This window comes from Acanthopagrus latus, chromosome 16 (genome assembly GCF_904848185.1).
Source record: "Acanthopagrus latus isolate v.2019 chromosome 16, fAcaLat1.1, whole genome shotgun sequence".
Lineage (NCBI taxonomy): Eukaryota > Metazoa > Chordata > Actinopteri > Spariformes > Sparidae > Acanthopagrus > Acanthopagrus latus.
The window spans coordinates 2,653,279-2,675,506 of record NC_051054.1 but is presented as its reverse complement, the minus strand read 5'-3'; the positions used below and the strand labels follow the sequence as shown (position 1 = coordinate 2,675,506).

At 44.3% G+C, this 22,228-nt stretch overlaps 1 protein-coding gene and 6 non-coding genes across 7 annotated transcripts; 3 read left to right on the top strand and 4 right to left on the bottom strand.

Moving 5' to 3' along the window:
* The first annotated feature begins 609 nt into the window (after nt 1-609).
* exoc3l4 (exocyst complex component 3-like 4) lies at nt 610-17,591 on the top strand. The gene is made up of 14 exons (XM_037072128.1): nt 610-946; nt 2,765-2,984; nt 4,944-5,069; nt 5,150-5,395; nt 5,884-6,502; nt 7,253-7,370; nt 7,988-8,116; nt 8,264-8,364; nt 9,470-9,568; nt 10,963-11,086; nt 12,069-12,191; nt 12,802-12,954; nt 14,081-14,202; nt 16,909-17,591. Exons 2-14 carry the CDS (start codon nt 2,789-2,791, stop codon nt 17,117-17,119), a joined length of 2,367 nt encoding a protein of 788 aa, XP_036928023.1. The 5' UTR covers nt 610-946; nt 2,765-2,788; the 3' UTR covers nt 17,120-17,591.
* LOC119005285 lies at nt 15,876-16,081 on the top strand. The gene has a single exon (XR_005070462.1). It is a non-coding gene; the product is annotated as a small nucleolar RNA U3 (small nucleolar RNA).
* Nucleotides 16,525-16,730, bottom strand: LOC119005262. The gene has a single exon (XR_005070440.1). It is a non-coding gene; the product is annotated as a small nucleolar RNA U3 (small nucleolar RNA).
* Nucleotides 17,592-18,231: 640 nt separating the features above from the next.
* On the bottom strand, nt 18,232-18,437 carry LOC119005251. Its single transcript, XR_005070429.1, has one exon. It is a non-coding gene; the product is annotated as a small nucleolar RNA U3 (small nucleolar RNA).
* A 754-nt stretch (nt 18,438-19,191) lies between these two features.
* Nucleotides 19,192-19,397, bottom strand: LOC119005273. Its single transcript, XR_005070451.1, has one exon. It is a non-coding gene; the product is annotated as a small nucleolar RNA U3 (small nucleolar RNA).
* Nucleotides 19,398-20,139: 742 nt separating this feature from the next.
* Nucleotides 20,140-20,345, top strand: LOC119005237. Its single transcript, XR_005070416.1, has one exon. It is a non-coding gene; the product is annotated as a small nucleolar RNA U3 (small nucleolar RNA).
* Nucleotides 20,346-20,787: 442 nt separating this feature from the next.
* LOC119005240 lies at nt 20,788-20,993 on the bottom strand. Its single transcript, XR_005070419.1, has one exon. It is a non-coding gene; the product is annotated as a small nucleolar RNA U3 (small nucleolar RNA).
* Between the last annotated feature and the right edge of the window lie 1,235 nt (nt 20,994-22,228).

Here is a 22,228-nt window from a genome sequence, read left to right as displayed (position 1 = left end):
ACTCTAACCCTGTGGGCACGGGGCCCAAATCTCACAGTTTGGATCCGCTAACTGCACGGCTAACTGTGCTAACTGGCTAACAGAAGCTCCAGTTACCAAGTAAGGTGAGATGTGACACAAGGCAACTCAAAGTGCTTTACAGGGGCGTGAAACTACATTGAAAGATATTAAAAACAAGCAGGAAGACTTCAAGACACAAGTGACCTTCCTATCAACAGCTCACCTTGAAACTTGACTTTACAGGGGGGTACTTGAACACACCAATGTGGCACTTTCAGACACAGGTACTAGAAAAAAATGATGTACCTGTGATCAGATTACAGATTACAGACTCTAACCCTGTGGACCCAAGTCTCACAGTTTGGATCCGCTAACTGCACGGCTAACTGTGCTAACTGGCTAACAGCAGCTCCAGTTACCAAGTAAGACGAGGTGAGACACAAGGCAACGCAAAGTGCTTTACAGGGGGGCGTGAAATGACACTGAAAGGCATTAAAAACAAGTGACCTTCCTATTAAAAGCTCACCTTGAAACTGGACTTTACAGGGGGGTACTTAAACGCACCACTGCCGTCATATTCAGACAGGTACGAGACAAACTAATGTACCAGGTGACCACAGACTGTGCAGCTGGAGCCAGGCTGTCCGGATCAATGTGACCTCTGCGGACAAACACGCCTCCAGTTTATAAACGTGTATAATCATTAACTCATGGTGAGTTCACGGGACGCTGATCCTCGAGCCAGCAGCAGCAGCACCTGGCTCACCTGATCTCACCCTCACGACAAAAGGGGGAATTTATCGTCACTCCTGCTTTTAGTACATATCCAAACCAGTTTAACCATCAAGAAACAGGAAACAGACAACAGAGAGAAAGTGAAAGTTAAGCGCGGGGATATTAAAAACAGACGGAGTGGAAGAACTGAGGAGTTTACACACCTGAACAGGTAAGAGACACGTTACCTCTTTTCTCTCAACGTAAAGTCAGACGTAACTGTTTAACTCGCAGCTCAGTTTCTATCCATCAGTCACATGTTGGAGATTTATTTCACAGTCATGTCGGTTGTTAAGTGGAGACAAAAGGCGCTTTGTGTGCATTTAAAGGTTATTGTGTGTTTGTTTGAGCGTCAGACTCTTATCAGCACTCTGGAGACTTTTTAATCTGCTGAGCCTCAAACTGTTTAAAAGGTAAAGATTAATAAAAAAAAAATAAAAAAAAAACAAGGCTGTGAAATATAAATCCAGATGTTGAGGCCTTTTATTGAGGGTTTAAAGTGACAGGATCATGTTTTTTTTTTTTTTTACAGGGGTTTATGGTTTTATTATGATGTTGTATAATCTCTGCAGGGAATTAGACTTATGTTGTGTGTCGGGTGACATCTGTATGGAAACTGTATAGTTTTTGATCTTTATATCAATTTGTGGAGAAAAATAAGAACAAAAAGTAGAATAAAAACAGTTTTTCTTGCAGATTGTTATCTTGAAAAGGCGACTTTTCACCTACAAGCCTCAAGTTTCATCCTCTGTTATCAAATCTTTTACACACACGGAAGAACACAGTGTTTTAATGTTGTTTACAGCTGATTTAAACTCCTTTTTATACTTAATTTATATCTTAAAAAAGAGAGCACAACCTCTGCAGAGCACTTGTAGTTGCACTGTGACCGTCTGGTTACAGATAATGAGAGATAATATTGTTTTATTGGTATGAATCTGTTGCGTGCTGGTGCAGAGAAGCAGTTTTTAGTTTTTTTGTGTTTATATGTCCGTCTGTTCGGGGACGGATTCATCAGGAAGTGTTACAGGATCCAAAGATCCAAAATGGCGGCAGAGTATGAAGATGGGGGCACGAGCGAGTAAGGGGGAGGGGGGGATGCCAAATGTAAACACATACGTCTGGCTGTCCGGAACAAAATGATGTTTCTTTGGCAGTTCGACCTGCAACTGAAGCCTCAGCAATCAGGTTTTTACACGTTACTTCACGGCAACTTTCTACTTTGAAATATACGTAAATATTCCAGACAAGTTCCCCCTCGTGAGGTCAGGGGAGATGGACTTGCCCCGAGACTTCAGGTAATACAGAGGTATCATGTAAATATGTGTTTAAAGGGGCACTGTGAAGTTTTAGAGATGAAACTCAAACTCATAATTCTTATATGTACAATATTAATGAGGTAATAATACAAACTGAAAACACTGTTTGAAGCTAGAAAGGTGGCAGGGTCCGCCACATAAACACATACTGTGTTGTCCTTTAAGGTCACTATGCTTATTCAGTTTATTCAGTCGCGAAAACAAAAAGATTTTGTTTGTTTATTTAGTTTGTTGAGACAGAAAAAGTTCAATTTTATTCTTTTCTGATAAAGCTGTATTCTCAAAAACTACACAATGCACCTTTAATGCAGTTGTGTGTCACCTGAGAGGATCAAACTTCTTCTTTCAGGTGCGGCTGCTTAAGTTTCTCCCCGATCAACATTTTTACATCAGATATTTTAAAATCTGTCAAAGTGTCGAGGTCGTTGATTTCCCTCCTGGACTCTTTCAGTACGTCACGTATCCGTTGTGACAGTACATACATAAGAACGAGAGCTAAACAACAGTCTGATGTGTTTTGTGTAAACAGAACTGCTCGTCCTGTCCTGGTCGTCTGAACCACCATCACCGAAAACACACCTGAGCTCCTCCGCACACACACACACACACACACACACACACACATCTCCTCTGCCGGCTTTAACCTTTTATTTCCTGTCACTTCCTCTCAGTCGGACGTCTTTTAACGGGATGAGATGTCGCACATGATGGATAAAAACGCTGAAAACCCCGAGGAGGACGCGGTGTCCCTCAGGAGAAACGGGAAGACGGACGGTGCCGCGAAGGAGACGCTGGGCATGCTGAATACGCTCAGAAAAAGCATCCGGCGAGCGGGGTCAAAGGTCACGGCTAAAGGAGACGAGTCGGGGCTTAAACTGCCTCCGTCACCAAGTGAGTATAAACAGGAGGAGCAGGAAGTAACGTGGCTCCTCAAGGTCAGAGGACGAGGAAGGTGAGAAGCAACAAACTCCACAGAATGAGTCAGTTTATGTATCTGTACGTGGAGAAATGATCCATTTATCTTCATTCTTCTGGATCCAGCTTGTAGTTTTAGTGAGCTGACTTTCCCTCGTCCCGCCTCCTTTAATTCACCTCCTCGCATACATTTCCCATAATTCCCCTGCGCGAGCTCGCTCCACTCGAGTGTGGGTTGATTCTGTGTGCGTAGGCGTAAAAAAGAAAAAAAGAGCAGCAGTGTGGGAATAAAGTTCAGAAAAGAGCAAGACGGGCAGTTTCTCCAGCTGAGAACACAAACAGACGTCATTAAAATAAGACTGGAAACACAGAAAACCTGTTGTGGTCACAAGAAACCTGAGATTTAATGATGATGTTTGTTAAACATCGAGGCAAAACGGTGATTATGTTTGAAGCTGACGGACTCGTGAACGAGGATTGTGGAGGGTTAATCTGACCCAAACAAGCTATTATTTATATTATTTTTAACGCTGGCTCGTTAAATGTAAAATCTAATGTCCGTTTTGCACATTTCTCTTGTTTTCATGTCGTGTTTCTGTGACGTTTTGACGTTTTCGGCCCTCGGGGACGACTGAATTTACTGTACTGCTACTTGAAGGCATCGAGCTTAAATACGTACAGATACCAGTTTCCTTCACAGTCGTAATCATTAGCTGCAGTCTGATGTAGATCCAAGTGAAAGAGAAAAAAAAATCCCGGACGAACCAGTGTGATCGTCGGACTCTTTCAGGGTTTTTCCCACTTTTGGAAATCATGTAAACAAACACCTCAGTCATCGAGTTTGTCCTTAAAGATTTGTGACGTCGGCTTGTTTTGGTTGAAACTTGCTGTATGTAAAGATTTCATAAAAACCCCTCTGTATCCACCAGCTGTAGCTCTTTTGTGTTGAACCCTGTTGGATTAAAGTACATTTCTGGTTCAGTTTGAGGACATGTTGTTGTCTGGATTTGAAGGTGTGTCTCGTCCATGTTGCTAACACCGCCATGATCTTTATCTCCACAACACATCGGTCAGTGTGACGCTACGATGCAAAGCCTCCTGCTGTATGTTCCTCTGCTCCAGCTCGCCTGGTTCAGATTATTATCTCGTCATCTGCAGCCTGATAACAACCTCATTCATGTGAAACAGAACAGGGAAGCACCTAAAACTTGCATGGCGGGGTTTGAACAACAACCTCACCTTTAAATCACGATGTCACGATGGTACGGGACTCTGAGGTCCATGTCCATCAAACCTCACCAATAAAAAAACTTCCATCCTTTCAGTGAATGAGAGTCGGGAGGCTGAACAGATGACTGACAGATAAAAACATGGAACAATCCACAGTTTCACTGGAAATCAGGACTTCTAGACATTTAGATTAAATACTCGTGAAGAAGTTGTTTCTGTTAGTTGATCATCATGTTTTCCAGCTCAGATTCGTCTTTTTTTAGAGGCACGTTGTCTTGTTTTAATAGCTCCTAACAAAGTTCAGTCAGTCTCATTTACTTCTAAGTTTTTGTAGTTAAAAACTGATCCTGTCGAGAGTTGAATATTCAGAGCATGAAGGATTCTGCTGTGTTTTTATGGTTACGTTCGTCCGTTTAGAGAAAGTCACGCTGATTCTTTTAAATCCAGACCAACAACTCTTGACTTTCACTTTTGTATCCTGGAGCTGAGCCTGTTCTCATCACAACTTAATCTTTGCATTCCTCCGTTGATTTAATTGTGGGTCACCGTGAGGGTGAAAAATGCTGCCAAGTCATGCACTGCACATAAATGCAGATATGCACCGTGAGAAACTGAAAGCACGCTCAGATTGATTTTCTTTTCTCGCTGACAAAGAGACGTGATTGTGAAACTCTTATCTTGCGTCTGTCTCTGCCTCCCTGTCAGGCCTGAGCTCAGGTTCTCCTGCGTCGTCTCCTCTCAAGAACATCGGAAGCATTTTCCAGAGAAAGGAGGAAGACGAGGCCGAGGGCTCCGCGCAGAAAAGTAAAGGTCTGACACATTCAAAGACAGGTAATTAATTGATCTGTTTTATCCACGTGACTCTAGAAGACCAGTTTCACGTCTGTTGACTGTGTGTTCTCCGTCCTCAGATCCCAACATGACCAGGTTCACTGACTCGATCTTACAGAGAGGAGAGTCGATCCGACGGAGCCTGAAATTGTCCAAGAAGAACAAGGATAAAAACTGCAATAAGGAGCTCGTCACCGTCTCTGAGGGCTCGAAGGAGGAGAAGGAGGTGGTTAAAGAAGACGAGGAGGAGGAGGTGGTGGAGGAGGTGAAGGAGGAGGTGGAGGAGGCGTACACACTGCCAGAATTACCACACACACCGCTGTCAGGTACACTCGCTCTCCAACGTGATTAGTTTACTGATTTACCTTCCCTCGCTCCGCTGTTTATTCTCCAAATGACTGAACTTATTTTCCTCTCGTGTTCGACTGTCCTTCAGGTTTATTCTGATTTGATTCTCAGTTGCTTTTATTTGCATTTAGTTGTCAGATTGCGTCGAGACATTACAGTGCGTCCTTCCAAAGTCGGCTGCAACCTTGCGGGTGTTGAAAGACGTTCATGCCTGCGAGCTGTAAAAATGCAACCTTTTTTTTTTTCCACAATGTTCCCAAACAGCCTCCGGATTCTTTCTCTGTCTGTACGTTCAACTTTCCTCCTTATCTCGCTCTGTTTTGGCAACAAAAGCAGCTGAAGAAAGGAAACACACAGCAGAGAAATCCTGCCTCAAAGAAGAGAGTTTTTGCTTTAAACTCGTCTTTACTGGAATATTAAACTTCTGCAACTGCATTAAACCGTTTGTCCTCCATTTCCTTCCCAGTGATGCAGATCAATAAGCTGATCGAGAGGGAGGTGCTGGAGGAGGCTCACCTGAACCTGCTCGCCCTGCGGCGGGAGTTCCAGCAGGAGCAGGAGCGATGCGGCGACGACTCGCCGATGGAGCTCTCCAAGAAGGAGAAAGACCTCAGCCTCCTGTACGGAGAGCTGAGGAACAAGATCAACACCATCGTGCGCGACTCCAACTCTCTTCCCTCCAGGAACAAGGAGCTCCTGGTTCCCGTTGCCAGGATCATCCAAGAGGAGGAGAGGAGAGCCGAGGAACCCGGCGGGCTTCCGGGCAGCTGGATGGAGTCGTGGAGGGAGGCGGTGGGCGAGGGGGTGCAGGTGAAGGTGGAGAGCGTCCACCTGGAGAAGAGGGAGGAGAACGCCTCCTGGCTGGCGGTTCACCTGGGTCTGCTGGGGAAGGCCATCGTGCACGACCTGGAGCAGGTGAAGAGGGAGCTGCGGTGGTCGTACCCGCCCAGCTTCAACGTGTTCAGCACCTACGTGAGGAGCTACCACCGGGTCGTCGGGCAGCACCTGAAGAAGCTGCAGCTGCAGGTGACGGAGCTGAAGGACCTGTTCGCTCTGCTGGACTGGATCGTCAACCGCTACAAGAGGTCAGTGAACGTAACTGAAGCTCACGTCGTATTAATATCAATCAAAGACCATTAAAGTTAAAGATAGAATCTGTAGGATTTGTCCCAGCTGTTCCTGAACGCACCACAAAGACAGTTGATTGTTGAGTTTCATTCTCAGGACGTCAAACAGACGCATGTTGTGTTGGTGAAGCGTCCCGAGCACGAGTAAACAACAGATACCTGAACAATCTACAAGTACATCAATATCTGGATGTGTTTTAATCTTCCCGCATGTTTTTAAAGATACCAAACGGCACGACAGCCTCGGCGTGAGTGCGAGAGACGGGATGCTGACATTATTTGTCAAATCAGGCCACACCAGACATCAAAAACCTCCTCCAGACAACATTTGGGAGACCAAAAATAAACAGCTGATCTGATAAAAACCGAGGCACGACGCTCTCTGGAGGCCGAAACGGAAAAATTGAAATGAGGTCGCGTTCACATTTCTGACGGATTATTTAAAGGAGCATCCTAAAAAAAGACGTCTTCATTCAGTATATCACACGTACGCTGCCGCAGAAGTACAAATCCTCCTCCGTCGTCACAGTTCGCACTGATTTCAATCAGCTGCAGCATTTTTGGGGAACAATGTGCCGCTTTGAAAACCTGATTTCTTCCTCCTCCTCCCGACATGAAGCAACACGTCCTCCTCAGTGTTTCTTTACTGCCACCTGATCGCAGCACCGTGATATTGTTGTTAAACATATCCTGTTTTCTCCTCCACAGCGAGAGGATCATGGGAAGTCCCTCCCTGCAGCCGGACATGAAGGACGAGAGCGTCGATCTGCAGCTGGAGGACGGCCTCCTGAGGCAGCTCAAAGACAAGTTCTGCTGCAGAGTGAAGGTCAGGAGCTCCGAGGACGCCGGAGACATGAGACAGTTCTGCACTGACACACCATCATTCATTAGGTCGCCTGTTGCTAAAAGACCCCGAGCGCCAGAAATTACAGAATGTCTTTGAAGCTAACAGGCCCCTTTAACTCTCGGTCCTTCATGTTTGGAGACAAAATGTTTATTTTCTGCACAACGTCGATCGTTTATTATATTTATTCACGTCTTTGTTGTTAAAGATGATGCCGGATTGGATTTGCAGGATGTTTGGAAGGTTTCATGGTACAAGAACGTTGTTGTAGTTGGAGAGTAAAAAAGAAGGACTGTGTTTTAGAAAACTAGACGAAACCAAAGAAAAACATCAAGAATTATATTTTTATTTGCTCATTTAGTCACAAAACTACAACGTAACTATAAAATATTGCTGGTCAGGTTTTTAAGGAGGTCAGTTTTGACTCTGACCTACAAAATAAAAGCATGCAAGCCTCTGATTTGGAGACACTTCTCCAACATCTGTGACTCACTGAACGGTTCTCCAGATTATAAATAAGAGCGTTTGCTTCTCGTACGTCTTGTTCCCGAGGCTGAAGGATTTATTTAATTCTTTACAAACCCTGTGTGTCGCTGCAGGACGACATGAGAGCTTCACTGGAGAGAGTGATTGAAATTGAAAACAAGGAAGTCTGGATGGTCAAAGGGACTCCTGAGAGGGACGACGAACATCTCCTGACGTCGCACATCGACATGGACATCTGGACGGTACGACGCTGCACGAACACATCCGTCAGCGTGCATCTAAAGCATGTAGATGAGATTAATGAGACAGTGAAACGCAGCTGCGGCCATGAGGGGGCAGCAGATGACTTTCTGCTGACTTGTGTGACTGTTTGCGTCGTCTCTCCGCAGAACATTAAAGGAAATGTGGTGAATTCCCGTCTAATCGATGGCGAGCTGGAGCAGAGAGTGATCTCGTCCTGCCTCCAAGAGCTGAAGCTGTTTCCCGGCAGGTTTGTGAAGACAGACGCACACAAACTGAACGTGTTGTTGATGTGCCGACATAAATGTTTAGCTGGCGTCATCTGAAGAGCCTCAACATGAGACTCAGGATGTTAACACTGTATATTTACTCGTCCAGAACTGAAGTTACAACTTACTTTGCAGATGAAATGCTGCAACAGAGCCGAAGCAAAGCCACGTTTCTTATCTGCAATCACATTAAAAAGAAAATATCTGATGGATTATCAGATCTACATACATTTATTATACATATACTTTACTTTTACTTGTACTTCTGACACTTAAGTAAGTTTAATATCAGATACTTTCTGTATTTGAGTAACTTCTGCAGCTCCACAGTGATTTTTTACTCATTATTTTGGTTTTGTTGGGCATCAGATCTCATATTTATAATCTGTTTTATCACCTGATGTTTCACTTAATCTGTGCGGGCAGCAGCATCGTTGTGCAAACTCTTTATGGGAAGGAGAATAAAACACTCGTTCCACAATAAATGACAAAAGTATTTGATAATAAAGGAATAAAATGAGGAAGGCAGACGTGTGACGGGAGCCCACACGCTGAAAACAAACTAAAATAAGACTCAAAACAGGATCCTGACCTCACGTTGTGTAATCTGAGAATATTTCCCTCCCTGATTGTGACTAATACTGTTTTTAACCAAACCACGTAACCCGGCTGTGGACACAGTTTCACGTTCGGCCTCTGAAGGTTGCGTGTTCGATTCCCCTCATGTGTTTCCTTTTTATACTCAAGGACAGAAAAAATATTCACTGTGATTCTTTTATTTGACGTTTTTTCTCTGCAGCAGCAGGAAAACAGAAACAACACATTAACTGTGTGAACCAAACACTTTTTATTCTTATTTATCTGCTTTTTATTCTTATTTTTCTGCTTACTTTGTCTTTATTCTTGTGTCCACCCTCTGAGCTGAAGGATTATTCTTTGGAAAGTGTTTCGCAGATAAGCTAAACTTCTTGACATATTTATGGCTCTGAGGTGAAAAGGTTGAGTAAACACGGGAAGTGTGTTGGAGTTTGATGCCCTGCTTCTCGTCTGACAAGCTGAATCGAGTCTCCTTCTTCTCCTCTGCAGGTTCGACGCCGAGTTCAGACGCCTGTGCAGCGCTCTCAGACCGCAGCCTCTGTGGACCGAGTATCACATAACCTACATCAACAGCTTCAGCGCTTTACAGTAAGTCACCTGACTTCCTGGAGTTACCCACAATGCACCGCGATAAAACTGACTCGCTCTGCCAGAACCACAAGTTGGGCAGCCAACACACACACACGCTCACTCAGAGATGATCTGCTGGGTTTTAAAGGCTTTAGTTTGGTTGATTTAATCATATTTATTTGTATTAAGAGTAAGAAATACAACTTTTAACTTTTAACCAATTATCTCGTACCGTGAAGGACAAACACAGTAACTACTAATCAAAATCTCTGAAAGCCCCGAGAGCTCCAGACTGATTTGAGATATTTCTACTGTGAGCTGATATCTCCGCTGTGATGCGAAGCTAAAAGCCCCCAGATTCAACAGTTATTCAGGAGAAAGCTGCCAAACGTTTACACCGACCGCTCCGTCAGGATTCAGGAGTCGTATTTTGGCTACTTGCATCCGTGTTTCTGTTTCTGTGTCTTTATAATCAAAGTTCAGTGCAGACGACAGATTAAAAAAGACGGATTCAGGGAGGACGATGAGAGAGTCGATGTTAGCGTGACTCGTCTCTGAGCTATTTTGGACCCGACTGGGAGATTCCCACCGCCTCTGCCAACACAGTTTAAATGACTACATTCCTTCATGCTGCCTGTTTGGAAGGCTGTTTCTTTAATGAGCACAGCGGACACTAATCACACCATGCCACTCAGAACCGGGCCAGTCGTGAAGCGAGTGCCACCTCACGTGATTTCAGAGAAGCAGAACTATGAGAGAGAAACGCTGCTGCTGCGTCACGAGTTGGTGGTGGGAAAAGAGAAAGCACAGAGCTTCTGAACCCTCCGAGCTGCTTCTGTCAGTCGCAATAAAGTAGATGTGGGTTGGCATGAGGCGTTCGAGGACATTCATACTGAAAGTTCCATGTCTGCTTTGTGCAAGACTGAGTACTGATCCAACCTCTTCGCTCCAGTAGACATTTCTACCGGCCATTTCTGTGCAAAAGCGAACTGCAGCTCGAGAGAGACTATTAAAGTTAGAGGTAGAATCAGTGGGATTATTGTCCCAGCTGTTCCTGAACGCACCACAGAGACAGTTACTTGTTGCGTCTCGTTCCCAGGATGAGCAGCAACAAAGAGAGAAAATCAGAAACTCTCTGCAGATACGAGACACTTCCAGCCTCCCTCTCTGTCTGAAATCAGTCTCGTCATGTTGTGAAGACGGTGTGCTGAATAAAAATAATCCATAATTCACCTCAAACGCATCAAACTAAAAGGAACAAGCCTGTTTTGAAAATGTGAAGAGGAGAAAGTTCAGATATTTGCTGGTTCTGAAAGTAGACGCTGCTTTTTGTTTGCAGAGTCGCAGATCTTTCAAGGTAGCCGCTGGTTTTATACTGTTCTTTGTGTTTCCTTCTGTTTCTCGTCCCGCAGGCGGCACATGGAGGGATACCGGGACGCCTGCCCGGACGAGGTGGAAGCTTTCCAAAAGGAGGCGAAGTGGCTGATCGTCCGACTCTGTCAGGACCTGGAGGACCAGTTCAAAGAGGAGGTGACGGTACGAGGACACATGAATCAAAGTCGGGTTGTTTTAGGTGAAAGCTCAGTTCTAGTTTTCATTGATTTGTTTCCTCACTTGTGGTTTGTAAAAGAGGAATCGTGAAAAAAAAAAAACTAAAGGGGACGCTCCCTTCCTGAATCTCTGTTGAAGAACAATACGGAGATGCTTTCAAGGATGTGAGACAGATAATCTCACATGATGTTTCATCTCGAGGACAAAAACACAAATCACACACGACCATAGAAATGATGGATGGTTAAAGTTTGGTTACGTTAATGCACAAACGCTCGTCGGTTCAGGAGAGATGGTGGTCGCAGTCACATGAGAACCATCGCTGACAGTTTGCAGGAAGCAGGACACAAGCAGCGGTTTCTATTTCTGTCTAATGATCCGCTCCGACCTTCGTCCCAGAGAGGTTTTCCGAGTGCTTTTATCTTCATCGTCGCACCGTTTCCCCCTGAGCAAAGACAAGCAGCCGTCATTAATTCATTCTGCTTGTGCAGGAAAAAAAACATGAACACGCTGAAGGTCGTTTTTAAGTGTTTCAAGAAACAGACACAAAACAAACTCGAGGAGCTCCGCCGGCCTTAAATAACAATCAGCGTCACCGCTTTGACAAACGGTGATGAAGTTATAATTTACAACAGGGACGCAGCTAAATATTATTTGGATTGTTAATCAGTTTGGGGATTAGAGGAGAGTTGATTTTACAGAAAAAAAAGAAGCTGAAATGTGTCAATTTGGGGCACTTTTGCGAGAAAAATGGCAAAATAATTGTAAGATTTGTGGCCTTCTTAGTGCTCCATGTTCCTTCTGTTTATTATATTTCTGTCTCCGTGCGGACGACAGTCGTGGACAGGAACAAATGTCCAGATGATTTTTTGAGGTCAAAGGTCACGTCTGATCTGCCTGGCTGGTCAGTTTAATTCCTCGTGTGTTAAGTGTTTTAAAAATGTGTTTTTTCCGCGCTGTTTTCCAGCCGTACATGAGGAGGATGATGACGAGGAAGTGGCTCAGCAACGACGACGACTTTAAGCAGCTTCTCCGTCGGACGGAGCTGCTCTCTCAGCACTGCTCCCTCATGAGGCCTCCACATGTCCAGGTGAGGAGGAGGAGGTGGAGGAGGAGGAGGTGGAGGAGGTGGAGGAGGAGGAGGTGGAGGAGGTGGAGGAGGAGGAGGAGGTGGAGGAGGAGGTGGAGGAGGAGGGCTTGTTGGGACATTCCAGCCACGTTGTTGAACTGACCAGCCAAATCTCATTTTCGGTCCTGATCCTGATTAGAAAAAAACCCACAAAATGTGTAACTGAGACGTTCAACAAACAGGATTTATTGTGTTTTTAAGATTAGAGTTGATTAACTGTGACTCAAACTTGAAGAATATCAGCAATGATTAACTTTTTATTTCAAGGATTTAGAGGTCAGGACAGGAAATCCTCATCATCAACCCTTTTGGAAGTTCCAGCTAATCATTTCGGGGCACCATTGTTATCGGCCGGACGCTGCGGCTGCCACTGTAGGGAAGTTTTAAGTGAGAGTAATAAACTCTGGTACCAGGCAGACATGAATAGGTGGAAGTTGAGGTGTTGGCTCAGATGATCTGATGGCAGCTGGTCATGTGAAGGACATTTCCCCTATTTTTTCCCCAACCATCCTGTTATTCTGCAACATCACTCCCTCTTGTTTTTGTGTCTGTCTGTGTTTCCCGGCAACAGGAGTTTGCGAGCCGGCTTCACCACCACGTGGCGAAGGAATACGTCGGCCAGCTGATGAAGAACAACTACTCGTGTAAGAACCGCAAACACGAGAAGGCGGCCGGAAAGATCCGCAAGCAGTGGAGCGAACTGAGGGATCTGTTTGTGGAGATGGTAATAAAAACAGTTTAACTTCCCCCGACTACAAAAACTACAACAACAAAACAGCCGCTGTGTTTGGCTCGTGGTGAAATATCGGAACAAAAGTGATTTATTTCACAATATGTGGGCAGAGGTTTTAATGGAAGCAGCGGAAAGTAACCAGGTATGAATGAATCAAAAAGTCTCGATTTATTCATTTTCAGAATCAGTTTTTACAGATAAAACTCTTCTCACATTAATTTGACAGATGCAGTAAAAGATCCGCTGAGAAAAAACTAAAAAACGTGATAAATTTCGGCACCGAACAAACGTTCCACCCCTCTAAACTTCTCAGATGATTCAATTTATTATGACGTTATTATTTCTCAAACAATTAAGGATTAGAAAGTCTAGAAAAACGTAGTCTGACGGCTCATCGTGGAGGTAAAACGCCTCTAACACTTGACACCAACGTGACAAACGTCCGCGTGACTCTGCAGCGATCACGGGTACAGATGGAAACACAACCACTCGGGACAGAGACGATAATTTCCGCCCCTTTTCTAGGAAAATACTGTGATGTACGTCAAACTTAAGGATGGCTTATACTTTCCCTTCCCTCTCTGTTCAAGCAGCTTTCAGTCTGAGACGTTACACACCAGAAAAATTAATTTATCAGCAGCAGGTTCACACGCGTTTGAAAAACCTGCATATGTTTGCAAATTGTCCTGTTAAAATGATATAAGTGAATCCAAAGAAGCTCCAGTTTGAGAAGCTAATATTGATGCATCAGTATTTAGGATCTAATGGATCTAAAACAGGAAAAAAACTCAATATAATAGGTTGAATTCAGCAGAATAAGCTGTGGAGCTCCAAAAAAAACTGCTGCATCCTTCTTTTCTGATGGTGCAACTCGGGAAGATCGAAGTGACTCGTCAGCTGACGTGTTTGTGTGAAAACGGTGGCGTTCCCTCTTAAGTTGGTGATCATGTGAGAAAGTCTAAATGTTTATTTTGATTTTGAAAGAATGACGTCACGTCACGGGGGAAAATAAGAGTTCATGTCATCGATTGCAATATTGAAAAAATACATGTAAGAACTAGTTTTGAGTCTGTGAATGTCTCCACACGTTACACATCGTTACGTTCTTCTGACGCAGAAGTCGACTAACGAGTGGCTCCACCCCGTCGGAGACGACCTGAGTGACATCATCACGCAGAAGAACAAGGCGGACATAAAGGAGCACCTGCAGCCGATCGTGGAGCACTACCCCGACTTCAGGTGGGCGACTAAGAAACCACATCTGTATCTCAAATATGTGATGTTAAATAAATAGAAATAAAAATGCAGATGAAAGCTTTTTCCTCTGTATTTATTCTCGGTATAAAGTTTTATGGACTCTGTTTCACTGAAATGGATCTTCTGGACGTTTTGGGAACAAAAGAAGAAGCTTTTGTTTGATTTTGACGCGGATGTGCAACACACAGGCTGTGTGTTTGTATCGTTAATGATCCATCCTCTTCCTCCGGACCTGCGCCAAAAGTTGATCCAGTTATTTTCCATCCAGTCTCGGTGGAGATGGAGTTGTTTCAGTCCTCTCTGCAGAGGGAGTTCAGCTCAAAATGCAAAATACTCTCTAATGAGCCGCGGCTTGTTTTGATCCGGCGGCTCAGCTCAGAGCCAGGAGACCTCACGAAGGCTGATGAGGGGGAATTTTTCCTCCTAGTTCAGTTCAGTTTCTTATAAACCAGGCGGCTTTGTTAAAGTGAAACACACACGGAGGTTTAGCTGTGGTGACAGAACTAGTCGAAAAACCCAAAATGAAGACGTTTAACCAACATCCTGATTTTAATTTCTAGTGGAAGTTCTTAGAAAGTGTTAGAGTTTCTCTTTTGTTATTGTGAAAGTGTTGAATGTTTGGATGGGGACGAAGGAGAAGGATGTCAGCAGACTGAAGATGTGCAGAAACCCCCGAGTTTGCATTAAAATAAAACCTTCTGCCCCAGATTTACGAACAAAGAAGTGATGATGAAATAACGTCAATGAAAGCCTGTTTCAGTAAGAGATTGACTAAAAAAAAAACAGAAGCGATGTGTGTTGACATCGTCGTGTCTTCAGCTCGGTACAGGTGACGGTCAAAGCTCAAGTAACACGTCTCTGTATTAACCAGAGTTCATGTGAAGCTGAAGTCACGCGTACGAACAGCCGAGTGGAATCAAATCAACGAGTCAGTCGAGCGATGACGAAACGATGAGCTGAGATTTTAGTTTTGAGCGCTTGGAAATAAGAAATCATGAGGGAAAAAAAACCACTGAACAATCTTCAAGTTAAAGTCTTACTTGACTGAAGCTTCGAGGTGGCAGATTGAAGAAGCCGAGCTGAGAATTTAAACTCCACGTTCTGGTGAAACTGAAGGTGTTCAAACATTTACAGCCCACACACACCTGAGGAAACGTCTGATCAGGCCTCGAGTTAAAACACCTGTGCAGGAGCCTGATCGCTGAGCATGGAGCTTTAAAGCCGGCCGTCCTTTTCATGTTGGTAGATTTGGAAAATTAAGCTGCAATTTTGTGGCAAAACAGGATTCAGAGTTTCTGAACTTCAGCTGAACAAACTTCAGTCGATGCAAAAAAGATTAATTTAAAGAAACTGAACCTGTGAGACAGAAATAACAATACGATTGTTTCCACCCGTCTACAGAAGTCACATGTTTGTGTCGTCTTCTTCTTCTTCTTCTTCTTCTTCTTCTTCTTCTTCTTCTTCTTCTGCTGATGTGATTTATAAGCAGCTGACTGGAGGATTACTGACACTGACTGTGTTGGATGGAAACGTTGATTTTATCCACGTTCAGGTGGTTTTAGGCTGCAGGAGGAGTTTCTGATCCACAGGAGGCCACCAGGACCAGAGGAGCTCGTCTCCAGACGTAAGACTCTGAGAAACATCCAGAACAAACCAAGACTTTACTCTCAGGGATCATTTCTGTAGTTTCTGACTTGAGGAATGTGTTTCTAAAGAGTTTGGTCTCGCTGCCCACGATGAAGACTTGAGATGTTTCCTTCAGAGCAGGAAACTGGTGGAAGACTTTGTTTCTCCTCCACTGTTGAAGATTGTTCAGAGTTTCTGGCTGAAGCTCTGATGGAGGAAACATGATCTGAGTGGATCCTTTTATACTGTTTAATATAAAACCTCATATTTAAAGCTGCAGCAGAAACACTGAACATGTTGGTTTTTTTAAGCTAACAGTCAATAATGAACCAACTTTCACACCTCGGTCTCTTTACACTCAGTGTTTGCAGTTTGGTGACTTGCAGTAATTTGCAGCACAGCTCCATCTTCAGCCTGAGCAGAGGTCCAATCACACGCAGTCGTTACAAACACCTGCGCAGGTGAGCAGGACCTGTGAAGCCCCGCCCACACAGGTGTTTCCACTCAGTGGGGTCTGATTGGACCTCCTCTCAGGACGCCTCCTTCTTTCTCCTGCTGGTTGAGTTGCAGGATTTTAGAGACGGAGGTTCACTTCAACACAAACAGACGTCTGTTTCTGCTGTGATCTGTGTTAAAACACTTTAAATAGGAGGTTTTATATTAAACAGTATAAAAGGATCCACTCAGATCATGTTTCCTCCATCAGAGCTTCAGTCAGAAACTCTGAACAATCTTCAACAGTGGAGGAGAAACAAAGTCTTCCACCAGTTTCCTGCTCTGAAGGAAACATCTCAACTCTTCATCGTGGGCAGCGAGACCAAACTCTTTAGAAACACATTCCTCAAGTCAGAAACTACAGAAATGATCCCTGAGAGTAAAGTCTTGGTTTGTTCTGGATGTTTCTCAGAGTCTTACGTCTGGAGACGAGCTCCTCTGGTCCTGGTGGCCTCCTGTGGATCAGAAACTCCTCCTGCAGTCGCAGCATCCTCACGATATGTTGTGTAGAAACTTCTTTGCTAAAACGACTCAACACGTTTCCTCTTCCTTCTCCTCCACCTGCAGTAATAAACACCTGGTTGCCGTCCTGTATTTCCGAGGCCTGCTGAGAGGCCGAGAACACCAGCAGATCCTCCAGAGACTCTCGGAGCTGAAGAAGCTGGCCGACGGCGACAGGAGCCGAGTTTTATTCGGCGACATGCAGGTCACCGTCAGCACCGGCTGCCTGTCCAACCTGCCGTTCTGCTGCCTCAGCTTCCTGCTGCCCGACAACTAGAGCGACGTCAGCGGACGCAGAGTTTAACGGTTACGTCTTTTCAAACACAGCTATCGAAAACTGAAACCAGCTGCATCTTTTTGTACAGAATCAAGCCGACTTGTCATTCTGCCTCCAGAATATTACATGCGAATGAAGTTTCTTTCTTCTAAGAGCAAATATCTGTGCAACGTGTTCGTTAATGTCTCCTCCAGCAACGTCTGTAATCACTTAGAAAGCTTTAATTTGATGTGACGCACGTTTGTGTGTTACATGTTAGAGTGTTCACGGCATTTCTGGGAAGGAAAGAGTAAAAAGGTTGAGAAACCGTCCGTGAGAAACTTTCTGGGAGGACGACAACGAAGCGCTCAGCAGATGTGATGAATAAAAAAGGCCGGTGTTCGCTGCCAGGAGGATTTCTCAGCAAAGTGGATTTTGAGATATTTTTGTTGGAGCTCGGTTTGAGTTCAAACGGTCGGATTGGTTAATAAAACTGTAAGATTCTGGAAGTGTTCGCGTGTCAGGAGTGCGTCATGTGCTGTCGACGGAGGAACTGATAACCACTGAATGAGGAATCGACCCGAGACTAAAAGAAACGTACTTTTCTTTGCGTTAGTTTGTGTTTTTCGCGTCCTTTCTGTTGAACTTTTGATTTCAGATCACAGACGTGGGAAACTCTGCAAAACCAGCTCGATGTGATTTTCTCTGCGTGACATTAATCGCTCCATTGTCCTGTTTTGTTTTTTTTTGTTTTTGTGTAAATAGTTTAAATGTTTGTGTGTCGTCAGCTGGGAGAAGTTAGAAGTAGAGTTTGTTTTAAATATCTCAGGATGGTTTATCAGGGTTTGCATCTTTGTTTGGGATCTGTTTTAGAAACCAAACTTCTCTTGAATCCTGAGAATCTCAAACTGATTTAAATATGAAATGCTTGTGTGTTAAATTCTGAACTGTGCCAATGGGAGAAACTGAAATATGTTGAAATTTCAAACTTATTTAATCTTTTTTTTAATAAAACATGTCAAACAAATGATTCTCCTGAGTTTCCCACAAACTCATCTGCATGTGATGAAACACTGTTGAGCAAGAAGTGTTTCATAACTCTAATGAAAAACAGTTTTGTTTAACACAGACAATCCACTCAGATCATGTTTCCTCCATCAGAGCTTCAGTCAGAAACTCTGAACAATCTTCAACAGTGGAGGAGAAACAAAGTCTTCCACCAGTTTCCTGCTCTGAAGGAAACATCTCAACTCTTCATCGTGGGCAGCGAGACCAAACTCTTTAGAAACACATTCCTCAAGTCAGAAACTACAGAAATGATCCCTGAGAGTAAAGTCTTGGTTTGTTCTGGATGTTTCTCAGAGTCTTACGTCTGGAGACGAGCTCCTCTGGTCCTGGTGGCCTCCTGTGGATCAGAAACTCCTCCTGCAGCCTAAATCCACCTGAACTTTGATAAAATCAACATGTTTCCATCCAACACAGTCAGTGTCAGTAATCCTCCAGTCAGCTGCTTATAAATCACATCAGCAGAAGAAGAAGAAGAAGAAGAAGAAGAAGAAGAAGAAGAAGACACAACAAGATGAAGTCATTAATGGGCTCCAGTCAAACAGTGGAACACATGATGGAGACGTGTTGACAGCGTCCTCGTCGCTCCTCAGATCTGTTTCTGTCCCTTCAGTCACAAGTTTCACGTACGTCATCATTTATTCACTAAATCTGTTTCCATCATGTTTTGTTTTTATTGCATCTTCAACTTTTCCACCTCAGACAAACATGTGACTTCTGTAGACGGGTGGAAACAAACGTATTGTTATTTCTGTCTCACAGGTTCAGTTTCTTTAAATTAATCTTTTTTGCATCGACTGAAGTTTGTTCACCTGAAGTTCAGAAACTCTGAATCCTGTTTTGCCACAAAATAACTTGAGGCCTGATCAGACGTGTCCTCAGGTGTGTGTGGGCTGTAAATGTTTAAGCTCAACACCTTCAGTCTCAGCAGAACATGTTGAGTAAAATATTTAAATGCATCTGAAACATAACATATAACTCAGTGAGTAGAGACTTGAAGTTTCCTTTTACAAATAGAAGGAAAAGGATCCACTCAGATCATGTTTCCTCCATCAGAGCTTCAGCCAGAAACTCTGAACAATCTTCAACAGTGGAGGAGAAACAAAGTCTTCCACCAGTTTCCTGCTCTGAAGGAAACATCTCAACTCTTCATCGTGGGCAGCGAGACCAAACTCTTTAGAAACACATTCCTCAAGTCAGAAACTACAGAAATGATCCCTGAGAGTAAAGTCTTGGTTTGTTCTGGATGTTTCTCAGAGTCTTACGTCTGGAGACGAGCTCCTCTGGTCCTGGTGGCCTCCTGTGGATCAGAAACTCCTCCTGCAGTCAGTAACCTGCTCTTGTCTCTACTTGTTCTTGCAAATCGGACATCTTGGTGATCGATGAAGCAGCAGCGACTCAGGAACATTTGCTGTGTCTCAGTTCAGGGTCTGCGTCCTCCGAAGGACCCGATCTTTGTGGTCTGTGAAGGCGAGTCCTTCAGAGACCTTGTTAACCTGGTCAGCTGTTGTTAAATTGGACGGTCTAGTCTTTGGAGCATTTCCTGGTTGCATCACAAGATGTTTTACCCTTACATCACGATTTCTGCCACCCAGGCCTGAGAAAGTGACGATCTACGCCACGCGATGTCGCCATTTTCTCCTTTTCTTTCCTTTTTTTCGGGCGTTCAAAGAATCCTGGGATATGTGAGGCCACGAAGGATCGTAGAGGTGCATCCTCCAAAAACAGGGAGAAGAAGGAGCATCTGGAGGAGCCTTCAGACTGGGACAGTGTTTGTGCAGCGTTGTGACGTAATTGGCCTTCAAATGCTCCTCAGAAGGATGCAGACCTGAACTGAGACGCAGCAAAGAAGTTTCTACACAACATATCGTGAGGATGCTGCGACTGCAGGAGGAGTTTCTGATCCACAGGAGGCCACCAGGACCAGAGGAGCTCGTCTCCAGACGTAAGACTCTGAGAAACATCCAGAACAAACCAAGACTTTACTCTCAGGGATCATTTCTGTAGTTTCTGACTTGAGGAATGTGTTTCTAAAGAGTTTGGTCTCGCTGCCCACGATGAAGAGTTGAGATGTTTCCTTCAGAGCAGGAAACTGGTGGAAGACTTTGTTTCTCCTCCACTGTTGAAGATTGTTCAGAGTTTCTGACTGAAGCTCTGATGGAGGAAACATGATCTGAGTGGATCCTTTTATACTGTTTAATATAAAACCTCATATTTAAAGGGTTTTAACGCAGATCACAGCAGAAACAGACGTCTGTTTGTGTTGAAGTGAACCTCCGTCTCTAAAATCCTGCAACTCAACCAGCAGGAGAAAGAAGGAGGCGTCCTGAGAGGAGGTCCAATCAGACCCCACTGAGTGGAAACACCTGTGTGGGCGGGGCTTCACAGGTCCTGCTCACCTGCGCAGGTGTTTGTAACGACTGCGTGTGATTGGACCTCTGCTCAGGCTGAAGACGGAGCTGTGCTGCAAATTACTGCAAGTCACCAAACTGCAAACACTGAGTGTAAAGAGACCGAGGTGTGAAAGTTGGTTCATTATTGACTGTTAGCTTAAAAAACCAACATGTTCAGTGTTTCTGCTGCAGCTTTAAATATGAGGTTTTATATTAAACAGTATAAAAGGATCCACTCAGATCATGTTTCCTCCATCAGAGCTTCAGCCAGAAACTCTGAACAATCTTCAACAGTGGAGGAGAAACAAAGTCTTCCACCAGTTTCCTGCTCTGAAGGAAACATCTCAACTCTTCATCGTAGGCAGCGAGACCAAACTCTTTAGAAACACATTCCTCAAGTCAGAAACTACAGAAATGATCCCTGAGAGTAAAGTCTTGGTTTGTTCTGGATGTTTCTCAGAGTCTTACGTCTGGAGACGAGCTCCTCTGGTCCTGGTGGCCTCCTGTGGATCAGAAACTCCTCCTGCAGCCTGATAAATGTGTCACGGCAAGAAACATTTGTGTTATCTACAAACCATGAACCATGTGTGAGTGACACACGCTGTAAATTCTGAAGTTTCTGAAATCATTCAGACTTTTAACGGAGAAAAAAAATCCTTGATCGTGACTCGTACAAAAGACTATTGAGGAGGATACAGAGAGCATTATTCATCCCTTCATTGTGCCAAACAGGAAATCATCCAATGAGCAAACACACACACACACACACACACACACACACACACACACACACACAGTCATTGTGTATTTACTGTAAATCACTCTGCTATTACACAACTTCTGTCCTGAGATGTTGAAATCCTGAAATTGAGATTGTTGTAAAATGCTCCGGTTTTGAAAGCCTCTCTTCCAGTGTTCACTTCAGCCTCGAACAGTCGATGAATGAAACTTCTCCGGCCTGTTTTACTGACACAGAAAACATCTGGAGCTGGCTGAGCAGAGGACGAACGCCTCTAAAAAGCTCTCTTTGTGATGAACGTTTCCGCCACTTCTACCTGTGGTCGTCGTGGCGGTTTCACATGAGGCGCCTGATGTCGTTGGCTTTTGGTGCTGATGCAAATTTCTGCAAAGACGCTTTCGCTTTTCATTTGAGCCTCACAGATTTTGTCACGTTGCCAACGCAGCGCTGGAAAATTTCAGAGTGTGCAAGACGCTGCTTGTGACACTATGGAAGTGAAATGAACCGCAAGAAACTCTTTTACCTCTCAGAGAAAGCATGAAAATGGACGAGACCTCGAGAGAATCTGTGATTAAACTGTAAACACCATCAAACTCTTGCTGTCAGAGAGTTGGCAGGATGATGCCTGGATGGAAACACTCCCCAGATGTTTGTTCAGTCTGCAAAGCCACCATAAAAAGCATGAAAGTTGAGATGTTGGACGTCGTTTTACAACCACTGATATCTCAGAAAAAGCTGGTTAGCTTGTGAGAGCAAACAAACGCCAATAAACATTCACTGCACTCCTCTAACTTCATGCTAAGCTAAGGGAGGCTAACCACATCATGACACACACGCAGACATTTTCTCATCTCAGTCTTGGACGCGAAACCCAAAATGTTGAGCTCCTGGTCAGTAACCCCGTCACCTCTATCAGATCTGACCATAACTCGC